Source organism: Elephantulus edwardii, unplaced genomic scaffold, assembly GCF_000299155.1.
Source record: "Elephantulus edwardii isolate Elephantulus edwardi_28Jun2011 unplaced genomic scaffold, EleEdw1.0 scaffold00098, whole genome shotgun sequence".
Taxonomy (NCBI): Eukaryota; Metazoa; Chordata; class Mammalia; order Macroscelidea; family Macroscelididae; genus Elephantulus; species Elephantulus edwardii.
In genome coordinates, this window is record NW_006399848.1 from 5,136,349 (window position 1) to 5,151,264 (window position 14,916).

At 39.1% G+C, this 14,916-nt stretch overlaps 1 protein-coding gene across 2 annotated transcripts in view; it reads left to right on the forward strand.

Annotated features, from left to right (window-relative positions):
* The window catches only part of CDK14 (cyclin-dependent kinase 14), a 691,509-nt gene that overhangs the window by 137,770 nt on the left and 538,823 nt on the right, over window positions 1-14,916 (forward strand). The window contains exon 2 of one of the 2 annotated variants that reach the window (XM_006891459.1): window positions 11,879-11,903. The exons of the other annotated variant lie outside the window; for it this stretch is intronic. Coding sequence (XP_006891521.1) covers window positions 11,879-11,903 — 25 coding nt within the window. The remainder of the gene's footprint in view (window positions 1-11,878; window positions 11,904-14,916) is intronic. 2 annotated transcript variants of the gene reach the window in all.

Below are 14,916 nucleotides of genomic sequence, written 5' to 3' on the forward strand. Positions count from 1 at the left end.
AGTGCAGGAGAGGAAGACCCTCTATGAGGTGGATTGATTCAATGACTGGGTTATTGGGGGTGGAGACAATTGTGTCAGAGACAATAAAATTGGCACAGGATATAGTAGGGTTTAGTGCCGTTGTACATAGGGTCCCTGTGAGTCACAGGCAACTTGATGGCACATAACAACAAACAACAACAATTCAACAAAGATTTACTGGGAGCCTGTTCTTGCTCAAGTCTGTTCTTAGTCCTGGGGATTTAAGAATTAATGAGGTAGAAAAATTTCCTATTACTGTGGATCTCTTTTATTCTAGTTGAGGTGACAGATAGGTAATAAACACATATAAATATAATAAACAGATATGCATATGTTATATGTATAAGGAATATAAAGTACAATAAGAACAAGGAAGAGAGACAGATGGAGTGGGAGTATTGATATAAATGGCCAGATAAGGCATTTCTGAGCTGGTATTTGAATATTCAGATCAGTGGGTGTATCTGTGGGATATGCCTTTAAGTGTACAGAATCTAATACTCTTTTGAAACAGAAAGGAGATCCTGGTAGCTGGAGTTCAGTGAGCATTGGGCAGTGAGCAATGGGACTGTTCCTGATGAGACTGTCAGAGAAGTAGCCTCTTATTTGCATGGTTAGTTTATACTAAGTTGGAGGTGATTAGAAGTTTTTAACAGGATAGTGACATAATTTTTCTCTTTTTAGTTGTAATTTTAATGAAAGTTTTCAGAAAGGATGGGTTTCATTTATTCATTGATAAACATTTTCTTCCTTCTCCTTCCCTGGACATTGATGGTTTAAAAAATACTTAGAAAGACCAGTTAGGAGAATATTCTAATCATGCTGGTAAGATATGGTGGTACCTTGGATATAGTGGAAGCCCAAGCAGTGGTTGTGTTTGGAGTATGTTCTGAAAGTAGAGTCAAGGAACTTGCTTTTGGATTGGATGTTGCATATCAGAAAGAATAATCAATGATTGTCAAATTTTTGACATGTAAAATCGAGTTAATTGTAAAAGGATGTGCTGAGGTGATTTTAGACTTGGAAAGTTTAAGGTGACCAATAGTTGCTTGAAAGGACTCATATGAGCAGTGTGAATCTGGGGCTGAAAGAAAGGTGTTGTTGTTGTTGTTAAGTGTCATCGAGTCACAGGCGACTCATAGAGACCCTATGAAGGAGAATCCGCTTGGGTGCTTTTCATCCTCTCTCCAGGTTCATAGGGTTTCCGGAGGCAAGCTGTTATGGAAATGGATGCCACTCCTTCTTCCAAGAGAGAAAAGTAGATTCTGAAAGCATAAATTTGGAACTTTTGGTGTGTTAATGGCATTTACACCACAGAGTTCAACTCAGGAAACAAGGGAGACAGAGATGAGCAGTTTAACGTTCCAGTCCTAGGGTCCTTTACCCTTTTCATATTGAGAAAAGGAGTTGTCCAGCAAAAGAGACCAAGAAAGCTGAGTTGTGAGGTAGGAGTTAAAATAGGAGTATGCAGTGTCTTGAGTTTAAGTGAAGAAAGTTGTAAGAAGGGAGAGAAAGGATGATGCTGAGCGGTCCAGGAATCTAGGAATTGTCTACTGCAGTTGACATTGCTGAGTCAATTGCTTCTTCTAATAAAATGAAGAGGAAGAAACCCTTAATAAAATAAAAGACCGAATGGGAGGTGAGGAAGTAGAAACAGTTGGGATCAACAACTGTTTTGAGGCATTTTAATTAAAGGATAGCAGAGAAACGGAGCTGTATTTAGGAAAAACTGAAGGTTCACGAAAAACTTAAGATAGATGATAACTTCGGAAATTGAGGTTGGTAATGTTTTTATTTTGCTCTGATTCACATTCAGCACCCTGATATCAGCAGTCAAGAAATCAAAAGATGAGTTGCGTTGGGAAAATGTTAAAGATCTCTCCAGAGTGCTAAAGAGCAGTAATATCACTCTAAAGATTAAGGTGTGTCTGATCCAGGCCATGGCCTTCTCACTTGCTTGCTATGCATCTGAGATGTGGACAGTGTGACCATGCATGACAGAAGAAGAATCAATGCTTTTGTTTAAAAAATTATATTGTTTTACTTACAAGTTCATATACATTGTTTTCCACACTGAATCTTTCCCGTTTCCTTAACCCACCCCTCTGTCCACCCATAAAATTGTGTGACCCTATGCTTACTCCCTCTACTCCTGCCCATCCTCACCCTTCTGATCCCATCCTCCCCCACTTAGATCCTCATACACACTTTACTGGCTATCTATTTCTACAATAATGGTCTGATACAGTATTTGTCCACATGGGACTGAGTTAGTTAGCCGAGAATAATGTTCTGCAGTCTTAATCAGTGTTTTTAAGTTTGCTGGAGAGGAGTATTGAATATCCCCTGGACAGTCAAAATAACAAACAGGTCTGCCCTGGAGAGGGTGAAATCCCATTGCTCTTTGGAGGCAAAGATTTTGAAATTCTTTGTCATATACTTTGGACATACTGTCAGTGGTGCCAAGTCCTTAGAAAAGGACATCATGTTTGGAAGGGTGGATGGTCACCACAAAAGAAGATGATACTGGATGAGATGGATTGACACTGTGACTGTGGCACTGGAGTCAGTATGTAAAGTGAGGTTGGCTCAGGATAGGGCAGGGTTCTGAGCTTTTGTTCATAGGGTCATTATGAGTCATAGTCGACTAGATGACACATAGCAACAGTCCTCGTCACCCATTTTTTGTTACTGCTGCTGTTAAGCAAAGAGAAGATGTACCTTATTTGAAGAAATCCTTAGCTTTAATATTTACAGTCCCTAGAAACATGAGATTGTCATTGATTGTGAGAGAGCTTATGCTCTATGGTGCAGGAATTCTTTTTATGAAGTATCAGGTTTCTGAGCATTTACAGTAAGCTTTTTTCCTTTAACTTTTTGAATGTTATTTGATGTGTTTGATCTAATAGAAAGTGGAACTGCCCTGCATGAGATTTTGTATAAACCCACATGCAATTTGAGAAATAAAAATTTTAAAGAAGACTTTTATATCTGAAACAAAAATTGGTGAAAGTCATCATATTCCATTTCTAATATTTAAGTGGAGCTATAATAATCAATCATTTTTCCAAGTAATTATTACCTCCTGAAAAGAAGGGCTACCTGGGCATGCCAATTATTGAAGAAAAAAAAAATAAAAAGTAAAGACAGTGAGCCAATACAGCTTTTTGTTGCTTGTAATAGATAAGCTTAGTTGCAGTTAAAATGAATCGCCTGCACAATTAAATGTTTGCAATACTCAGTATTTCCAGTGTTTGTGGAGTATATCTTGACCTGAAGCCTATGATGGTGGAATTTCCCTCTGTGCTTCCAACACTCCTGTTTGTTATTGTTGTTGTGATGTACCTTTGAGCTGGAACTGACCCTGATGTGACCCTCCAGGAGGTTTGCAGAGGTAGTAAATAGCATTAGAGGAGATTGTCCACCTTTCTGCCACAGGGTAACTGGTGGATTGGAATTGTGTAACTTGAGGTTGGCAGCTCAGCTTCTTACCACTAGGCCACCAGAGCTCCTTTCTAACATTCATTACATTTATTAGTGTTTCTATTTTCATGGTAGTTACAACCTAATGTCAATGATAATAGAAACAGTAAAGAACTACCTTACTCTTAACATGTTCTTACTATTTATATACAGTTTCTGAGTGGCATGGTGTGTGCTATTAGTTTGGAGAGTTGAGATCACTTGTAAATGAGAAGAGCTGAATGGTGCAGCCTGCCTTCTTGTGATTGAGATTTGACACGTGTGGATACATGAGGTTTCTGCAAAGATAGCACCGTGGATCAGTCACCACATTTTAATAAGAAAGCTGTTATTTGTGTATGTTTTGAAAGCTGATGCCTCACAATTTTATTCTTTATTTGATCAGGTAGAACATCTTGTTTAGTGCAATCTCAGAAGATAGAGTCCTGCTTCTTGATTGGCAGCAATTATCTTAACTCAGTCCCATTTTTTTTTTAAATTGTTTTTGGAAATTTATTTCCTTGTCAATTTCTAAGTGTTTGTATGAAAAAAGAAAGAGCTGGTTGTTAACTAGCAAAACTGACTCGTGAGTAGGGGTTTTTTTTGGGGGGGGGGTTTGTTTTTTGAAAACTTAGCTTCTTTTGAAAGGTATAGAAAAGAGTGCGGCTTCTATGGAGGTGGCAGGGTCTGACCTCCATTAACTCCACAAGGGGAAAGAGTCCCCGTCTACAATATTAATAGCCCAGAGCTGATTCTTGAGTGGCTAGGCATATTCTCAAGCTCCCACGCCTTCTTCTATCTATACTAACGCCAACTGTGCCTCTTTGATCTCTTGTTGTTCTTCTACTGGGTCCTGTAATCCGCTGCAATAGCTATACAGAACTCATAATAATGGGGCTTATTATGGTAGTAAAAGATTACAGTTCAGTTTGAAAGTAGTCAGTATACTTTCAGCCAACGTAGCTTCTCAGCTGAGCTTGCAGGCCCTCTAACCTTCAGCCTTGGGACTGGGGGTTAGTGCTTGCTACATAGTTCATTTAGCACTTCTCTTTATGTTATCTCCCTCTCTCCTACCCCCTCCCCCTTCAGTAAGCCTGTGTGACAGCCTTTGGCTCTGGCTTCATGGTCCAAGAGTTCTAGTACAGCTCTGTGTCATGTAAATCTGCTTCTTCACCGCCTCTGCTTCTTCAGCTGTTGCTGTTCCTCTTGTCTAGGTCCCCTCCAAATGCACTCTATTTCTTGACTTTTCTGTTTTGAGAGTAGCAAGATTTTCACTTTCTCCCTTGGAGCCTGCTCAATTTAAGCCTGATGGGATAGCATACTGCTTAGTCCCTTTATTAGTCTGCACGCCTGCCTTATAAGCATGTTCCTACCTCAAAGGTTAGATCTTTTCAATCACTTGCTGTGCATCTGAGAGCTGGACTATGAATAAGGATGACTAAAGAAGAATTGAGGCCTTTGAATTGTGGTGTGGTGAAGAGAACGGAATATGCCATGGACTGCTGAAAGAATGAACAGATATGCCTTGGAGAGGGTGCAGCCAGAGTTCTCCTTGGAAGTAAGAATGGAAAAGCTTCATCTCTCATACTCTGCACATGGTAATAGGAGAGGAGCTGTTCCTTGGAAAGGGAAATCATGCTTGGAAAGGTGGAAGGTGAGCAAAAGAGAGGAAGACTCCAATGAGATGGATTCACATGGTGACTGCAGCAGTGGGCTCAAGTGTATCAGAGATGATGAGGATGGCACAGGATAGGATACGGGCAGACATACTGATCGTGGGGTTAATGTAAGTCATATTCAGCTCAACAAGACCCAACAACAACAACAACAACAATCTCAAGGGGAGTGCTGGTGATGTATTAGTAAGGAGTTTTGCTGATAACCTGAAGGCCTGGGTTCAAAACCACTAGTTTCTTCTCGGGAGAAAGAAGGACAGTCTCCTCCTGTGCAGTTTGCTGACTCTGAAAACCTGCTGGAGTTCCAGATCAGTGCTACTTAACAACATAGTAACAACCTCAAGGTTACTGACCCATGGAATGCCCAAAGGACAAACATATTTTAGGAAGGATGTGCACAGAGTGCTCCTTGGAGGCAAGGTGTCTCTGCTTGGAAAAGTCAGTGAAGGAAGAGAAGACCTTCAACCAGATGGAGTGGCACAGAGACTGGAACTGTGGGCTAAGTGTGTCAAAGATGATGAGGATGGCTCAGGATAGGGCACGGTTCAGATCCGTTGTTCATCGGGTTGCTATGAGTCATAGTCAAGGTACTTAACAAAAAACACTCCCCCTCCAAAGTTGCTGTATACCTTATTCACATCATTGGCACTGTCTTACCCAGTCATAGGGTCAAAGTCAAAGCCAACAGCTCAGTTCAACTCACTATATTGCTGTAGAATCGAAACTGATTCATTGCTGACCCTCCAGTGACTTTACTGAGATTATGAATCGCATGGGAGGAGATTACCCATCTTTCTTTCCCAGCTGGGAAAGCCATTTTGAGCAGTTGATTGATGGGAGTACACCAGTGCCCCAAGTGATGTGAGGGAAGAATACATAGATGTCTGATTGTCTTATTGGTAAAGGTAAAGTTCTCCTCTTTTCTTGCAGCTTTTTAGTTTGCATTTTTCCGTGTCCTGGTAGGGTTAAAAATCTCTTCTCAGCTTTCTCATGTGAACAGTAAACCCTATTTTTGAAGTTTTACTGTGATGTGTAATTCTGGGCTTTCCGTTCTGGCTGGGCTCATTAACCCCAACTCTGGAATTAACAGTGGGGATTTAGAACTCCCCATCTTGCATCACTGTCAGTGCTCTGCTTCTTTTGATAAGGGACAGGCACTCTGCTTCATTGATAAGGATTGCAGTGATCCATTGTTTCAGAACTGGTTAGCTAGGCCTACTTCCTAATCTTTTTTAGTTTGGAAGCTTCTGTGACCTGAGAGTATTTGAAATGGCCATGACATAACTACTAGCATCACAGAAGTGCACAAGTCACCAGGGAATGACAAACAAACAGATGAGTGGGTGCTAAAACTCAGAGTTCTCTCAGTAACTCCCTCCACCTTTAACCAGACAGTGTACCACTTTTTTTTTTAAATTTTTTTTTATGAGAAGCTTTGAGTCAGAGGCAGTTTGATAACTCCTGACAACAACAACAACAAAACCAGTAACCTTTTGCTAACGGGAAATGCCAAGAAGTATCATGGAGTTGTGGTTGTTAAAAGAGTGCTAAAAGTGTTTGAATTTAGTAAAACAGCACAAAGGCAACTTGCAGTGAATGGCAATAGAAATACATAGGCACACAAGAAGAATCAATAGGAACTGAGGGAAAGAAGGAATAACTGGATAAATCAGAAAGTGATAGCTCATGGCTGAAGTGGAAGGAAGTGCCCAGGCTGAGCTGAAGCAGGGGGTCCAAGAACCATACAAAAAATATGCAGAAACACAAGCCCTAGAATAAAGGGATATCTGTTAAAAACTCAGTGCTTGGTCACTACTAGACATACATTTTGCTTAGCTCTGAGCAGTGAAAGTCACTGTTTTACTGAGCACTCTTTCAATCCATCTCTCCACATTTTACCCTTACCACTACCTTCTGTAAGCTCTTCTGTTATATGCTGTCCCATAGCTGACCCTACAGCAGGTTTTCAGAGACTGTATGTTACATGGGAGGAGATTGCCCACAAGGTATAAAAGAGCTCTGGTGTTTTAAGTAATAAAGACTTGTGCTATTAACCCAAAGACACGCAGTTCGAATCCACCAGCTGCTCTTCAGTAGAAAAGATGGACAATCTCCTCCTGTGTCATCTAATGCCTCTGAAAACCTGCTCTGGAGGGTCAGTCATGAGTCAGTTCTGATGCGACATAACAACAAGGTTTAGACAAGCTAGATTTCTTGCACAATTCCTCTATGAGTAACCCAGAATTATCTAGTTTTTGAATTTCATTCTCCAGCTTGTTCTGTTCTTTAATATTTAAGTTAATGGTTCATTGTACTTATCTATAAGGTTTCATCTGTGTTCAGACCTGTCCTGTTCACTGAGAGTTCTGAGTTGTAAAGAACTCTGGTGTCTGTGAAGGGAAAGGATCTGAGCCACGGTGGAATCGTGCCACGCTGTGGTTTCCCATCCGCAGCCCTTCTGGCAGTGTGTATCTGATACTGGAGCTGGTGCTGTAATTTCTGTACTCCCACAGAAGGAGCCGATTGTGATGGGCTCAGTCAGGATGTTACTCTGCATTTTACATGAACAGAATATTTTTTTAATCTCTGGAAAAACTTTTTTCAGGGAATCAGAGTCTAGCTGCTTCAGGTAATAAATGAAAATACTAGGTTAGTTGATTTGAACTTTGTGGTGTTTGATAAAGCACAGCCACCACCTGTAACCGATGATTCAACTTCTGCAACCCAAAAGGGACAGGCTAGAACTGCCTGGAAGTCTTGCTGAGGTTGTAATCAAAATTATAGGGTGCCACATCACGGCGAGTTCAAACCACCAACCTTTGTTGGTTAGCGGTCGAAAGGTTGAACCACCACAGAGCTCCCAGTAAAAGCCTGTGTTTTCTAAATTAGAATCAATATTGAGAAAGGAAATAAAAATAGAGGTGATCTTCCAGTTCCCTGTGATTACTGGAGGTAAAGATTCCACCAACTAATATATCTCCCAGACATTTTTCTTAAGGAAATAGAAAAGTGTCTAAGTGTCTGTGTCTAGGACAACTAGGAAAAAGAACATCTTTGAACCGCATGGGCAGACAGTGTGTTTGGAGACCCTAGAGTTCATCCAAACAATCTTCCACTAGAGATGAGAAAAGAACGATTGTTCCTGAGAGTCTGAGCCACAGAAGTTGTGCAGCTCTTACCGGCAGGGCACCTATGATACTACAAAGTTCCTTTGTTATGTTACCAAATTGTATCCAGGTAGATAACAATTCTCATACTAAGAATGGGCATTGCTAGTCTTTTGACATATAGTCCTCCCCTTCTTTTAAACACTTTCCGCCCCACTATTGAACTTTCTGTGGTTTTGATATTCAGATACTGAGTGCCCAAAGCGAAAATCTACCATTTTTTGCTTGGTGGGCCATTCTGAGGCCTCACTCACTCATCACTTGTACGGTATTTTCTTTTACCCTTCTTACAGCAATTATTCTTTGTATTCTGTTTATCTGTACATGCATCTGTGAGACCAGCCATTGTGTCTCCTTTCTCCTTGCGCTCCTGCAGTGCTTAATACAAAGTTCAGTATGTGTTTGGTAAATGGATGAAACGCTAAGGAAAAAAAATCCTGTAATCATAAAACATGGAAAATGTAGTTTACTCTATAATGTCTTCTAGCACTTTCTTTATATAGTCCACAAGTCCCTAGTGTGCTTTTGTGGCTTTTTCCAAAATTCCCTCAGTTTGACTTCTTTAATTTTTAATAACCTCTTTCCTTCATGGCCAGAGGGCCTTAAAGCCCAGGGTTGTTTTAACAAACGATTTCACTTTCATAATTTCTGTCACATTTCTTATCTACTTGTGGGTGATATTTATCAACAGTTTATAGCAGTATCTGCAATGCTAGTCTATTTCTTTCTCTTTAGATACTTTGCTTACAATTTGATTATGTGCCACCATAGCAAGTGAGGTACTTGGTTAAACTAATTAATCCACATAGTCGGGCTTCCTGCAGTTACAGATAACTGATTAATAGCTAATCTTCCATGACTTATGGTGGTGACACCATTTACTTTATAAATTATTAGCAGTAATATGTAAATTTCTATCATATGTGGTACTCAATTTCGTTGAGATTTATAGAAGTATTAGTATGAAAATGAATATGTTGCTGTGTGCTTTTGAATCAATTCTGATGCATAGCAAATCTATAGAACAGAATTGGATTCCTCATAGGATTTCTTTGGCAGAAGCCTTTACAGGAGCAAATCTCCAGGTTATTTTCCATGACTGGTGGATGTATATATCTATAGCTTTAGAAACCCTAGCAACAGTTCTACTACATTCTATATGTATGGAATAGACTCAATAGCAATGATGTTTTCTTTTTGAATTTTCCTGTTATGACATAGGACAAGAGCAACATTGAGTGTCCTTTCCCTGAATTTAAAGCAGCCCACTGTGAGATACTTAGCTTCAGCTCTGTTATTAGTGCTTCACAGAAGCCATCTTCCTTTTTGTACATGTCAAAATGAGCAACACATGTTTTGTATTCCTCATGTCAGAAAGATACTAAAATTGAAACAAAATACCAAACAGGTTACTTTCCAATTGATTGCAACTTGTAGCAATACTGTAGGACCCAATGGAACTGCCCCATAGGGATTCCAAGGCTGTATGTAAATCATCATGGGAGCAGACTGTCACATCCTTCTTCATTGAGTGAATGATTGCTTTGAATGCTGACCCTCTGATAAGCAGTTGAGCTGAGCTCTTAAGCATTGAAAGGATAATGTGACAAAATAGAAGGAAGGGCTGGACACTATTCTTTGGACAGCCAGGTAGCTAAGCAGTGCTATGGACTCCAAGGGATGAAGCCAGGAATTCAGTGACATCAGTGCTGTATGCCTCTTGTCTTCATCTCTTGTTACCTGATGGCTTTAGAATCTTGATCCAGCTGTGCAGTCTGACTGGAGAAACTACCATTGGCCACTTCTAAGCTCATGCTTTCCCAGATTTGCTACAGCAGGAGTGGAGGGATGGAACAGAGATCCAATTCTGTTTGAAAATGTTCAATGGAATAATTTGCCTAAACTGGAGCCCTCCCTAAACCTCCACAAGTTGCAGCCCTCATTAGACTGCAGTGGATGGAGTATGGGAAGAAGCTACCCTCTCAAGTAGACAGAAAAAATGTGCTAATCATTCAGAGCAACATACTAATCTGCTATAGTAACACTTAGAAAAACAACCCACAAGAAATGGCAGAGGGATTCAGTTCATGTTTGAGTGCTGTTGTTCACCTTCATGTGCTGGATATGAAAGGATATAGGAGAAAGTGAAAACATTTCAGAGTTGTTGCTTTCTCTGCATTTATGCATTTTTTTGGGGGGTGGGGGAACATGATTCTCTGTTAAACCAGATTGGACTAGTTTTATGGTCATAGACTGTTCCTCTTAGACATGTACCTGATTTTGTTTCCTTTCTGTTCTTTCAGTGTGTGATATACATGTGTTTTTAGAATGATCGGAATTGTACTACTATTAGCTTAAAAAAGTTAAAGCATTCTCCACGAGAAGCCACTTATATAAAAGCACATATATTCTAATTTTAGATAGGAGTTTTATCATTGTTTGTTATGAGTGTTTATTATTGAATGAATGTACACCATTGTTACTCTTTTTCCTCATGGCCCTAGTTTGTAGAGTTTTAAATTTTTTAGATGTATAAATTGAAACAAAGGTCATATGCATTATTTTCCACACGGAATCTTTACCATTTCCTTTATCAATCTCTCTATCTACCCATCAAATTGTGCAACCATATGATTATTCCCCTGCCCATCCTCACCCCTCACCACCTCTCCCCCCTCCTTGGATCCTCATACACATTTTACTAGTTCTGTTTCTATTTCTACAATAATGGTCTTCCACAGTATTTGTCCTTGTGGGACTGAGTTAGTTCATTTAGCATAATGCTCTCCAATCCCTCCAAAGTTAGGTAATGATTTTAAAAAATCATTGCTCCTGTGTAGTTATTGTGCTAATGTACCATAATTTCTCAATCCACTTGATTGTGGTTGGACATTTGGGCTGTTTTCATGTTCTTGAGAGAGTGAATAATGCTGTGAACAATGGTGTACAAATCTCTGTGCCACAGTTCTAATTTTCTTGGGGTATATTCTAAGCAGTGGAATAACTGGGTCATAAGGAATTTCTGCGTTCAGCTTTCTGAGGAAATGCCAAACTGCCTTCCAGAGTGGCTGTACCATTTTACAGTTTCACCAACACTGCATGAGTTCCTATCTTGCCACATCTACTCCAACATTTATTGTTTCTTGTCCTGTTAAACTTTGCCATTGCTACTGGGTTGAGATAGTATCCCATTGTCATTTTGCTTTACGTCTCTCTTATTGCCAGTGATTTTGAGCCTTTTTTTTGTGTGACTGTTGGACATTTGTGTTTATTCCTCTATGAAAAGTCTATAAAATGAAAATTTTATTTAAAAAAGTAAAACAAAGGGAGCTAATGAAATTTTTTTTTTAAAATTAACATTAGTGGTAAAGTTTTTCTAGATTGAAAAATGTCATATATAATTAAAATTATTTCTGTCTCTCTATTTGGCAGGCTGCTTTATAAGAGTTTTTTTCCTTTTGGTCCTTTTGTGATTTCTCATATATGTGAAATTTTAGAAACCTGGGATACGATTTGGAGAAGTAATAAAGCTGACTTATAACCCTTTACTAGAAACATTTTTTCTTTTCTTTTCATGGTTAACTCAGAAACTTGGAAAAGTTTTTTAAAGAGAAGCGTAAGTCCTTAGGAAGCTTTTTGATAGTCCTAGGTTTGCCGTCTGTCCTCCCTGGCATCTGACATCAGGAAGAGAGAAAACCCTTACATCTCTTCTCAGTGCCTTTTGCCTTTTTTCATGCTCCTACCAGAGGATTTTGTGTCTGCCACTGAAGTCTTATAATTTAATTCACTTTTCTAAAATCATCTTAGTGCTATGCATTTGGAGCGCTATGATACCATTCTTTTGTGAGCCTGGCTATAATAAAATCATTTATATCTGGGTCTTCTGTCTCATTTTACATACAAATCCAGTTGTGTTTTTGATAGAGCATGAAGAGAAACTGTATTAAGCCTTGTGAATTACTACCGATTTTGTATCTGACTCAACATGTAGGGTTTGGGATTGTTGTTGGGTTTTTTCCCCCCTTTTAAATACAAATAAATGGTAGTTTCACAAGTAAATATATGGAGTTGTGATACAGTAAATCATCTATATCAACTAGTGAAATTAATCTAGAACTTTCTCTTACTCCCTGTATCAAGTCAATTCTAAGTTTCAGAAGCTGAACATTGTAATGGGAAGAGACTGCCCATCTTTCTGCTTTGTGGAAGCTGGTGGATTTGAATTTCTGATCGTTTGGTTGGTAGCTTGATATTTATACACTGCACCATCAGAGCTCCCCACCCTTCTGACCCCTCCAGACCTAGAAGACACTCCAACTACAGTTAAAGAAAAGCCCCAAATTGTTACAATTTTGATTTTATATTGGTTTACTTACAAAGTTCATATACATTATGTTTCACACTATCTTTCATTCAAATTGTGTTTCATACAATCATTCCCATTCATTATGTTTTATACAATTAATCTTCATTGAACTATGTCCACCAAGACCCTGTCTTTCAGATCCCTGCTGGATTTTTCTCATTCCCTTTAGTCACCCTTCCCTCCACCTACCAAATTGTGTGACCCTATAGATTTCCCCCCATCTGTCTTCACCCCTCTGCTCACCCTCCCCCTTCTTACATGTTTTATAGTTAACGTTCTGTTTCCACAATAATAGTCCTATGCAGTATTTGTCCTTATTAGACTGAGTTTGTTCACTCAGCATAATGCTCTCCAGTCTCTCCCAAATTATGTGATAATTTTCAAAACTGTTGCTTCTGAGGGCTGTATAATATTCCATCATGTGAATGTACCACAATCTTTTTGTGTGTGTGTATTAGGATTTTTTCTTTTTAAAATTTATTATTAATGTCAGTGAAAACTTACAGAGACTTTGGATTTTCATTCATTCATTGTTGCACTTTTCTCTCCTCCCAGCCCTTCCCCCCAGTACAATACCCTCTTGAAAAAGTAAAAGAAAAATTCTTTCATTATTTTACAATCCCTCTCCCCAGGTCCACTCCACTGTGCAGCCTTCGCTCTAGACTCGTCATGACAAAAATACAGAATCACATATCCCTTTTAAAGAGTTTTCTCCCTCATCTGTTTCAATGCAGTATACATTATTAAACCTGTCTTTCTCAGTCTCCCCCCAACCCGAAGTCAGTCGTGTTTTGCAACAGTTGCCCCATGCAGTATTTGTCCTTTTTTGACTGAGATACTTCACTCAGTATAATATCCTCCAGAGTCACCCATTTTGAATAATATTGCATGAATTCCTTGTTTTTCAATGCAGTATAGTATTCTGTTGTGTGAATATACCCCAGTTTCTCTATCCATTAGTTTGTTGATGGGCACTTAGGTTGTTTCCAACTCCTTGCTATTGTGAATAAAGCCGCAATAAACATGGGTGTGCATAGTACCACAATCTTTTAATCTATTTGATTGTAGTTGGACATTTGGAATGTTTCCATGTTCTTGCAATGGTGAATTAACACTGCTATGAACGTTGGTGTACAAATCTTGTGCCTCAGTTCTTATTTTCTTGGAGTACATTCCAAGTAGTGGAACAGCTGGATCATATGGAATTTCTATGTTTGGCTTTTTGAGGAAATGCCAAACTGCCTTCCAGAGTAGTTGTACCATTTTACAATCCTGTCAACAATATATGAGAATTCCTTTTTCTTTGCATTCACTCCAATATTTATTCCTTGCTGTTCTGTTAAACTTTGCCACTGCTTCTTGGGTGAGATGATATGATATCTCATTGTGGTTTGTATTTCCCTTCTGGCCAGTGATTTTGAGCATTTCTTCATGTGTCTATTGACCACGAAAATGTCTTCCTCTCTGAAAAGTCTCCATGTCTTAGCCCATTTTGTAATTGTGTTATCAGTCTTTTTTTTTTTTTTTTTTTTTTTTGTGGAAGCCTTGAAGGATTCTGTAAACTTTTGTTATAAGACCCTTGTCTGAGATGGTATTGCCAAATGGTTTTCCCCAGATGTAGGTTTTCTTTTCATCCTGTTGGAAAAAGTTTTTGATGTGCAGAGTTTTAATCTTTAGAAGGTCCCATTCATCAATTTTATCCTCTCCTGGTTGTATTTCTAGCTGTATTTGTCAGTCTTTTTTTTTTTTTTTAATACCGTGGTTTAGGCCTTCTAAGCTTGGTCCCACTTTGTCTCTAATGTTCTTTATGGGTTTGGGCTTGACTCCTAGATCTCTGTTCCATCTTGAGTTGATTTTGTATATCGTGAGAGGTATGGATCCTGCTTCAGCTTTCCACACAGTGTCAAGTTTTGCCAGCACTGCTTGTTGAAGACGTTGCCATATCCCCCTTTGATATGTTTGTTTCCTTGTCAAATATCACTTGACCACAGATATATAGGTTAATTTCTGGATTCCTGATTCGGTTTCATTTGTCTGTGTGCCTGTCATTACCAGTTCTGTTCTGTTGTGGTTATTACAGCTGTGTAATTGGTTTTGAGAACTATGCTTCCCATTTCATTCTTGTTTTTTAGAAGTGCTTTGCTTATGTGAGCTCTCTTTCTTCTCCAAATAAACATGCCAATTGCCTTTTCAATTGTTTTGAGAAAGGAGTTTGGTATCTGTA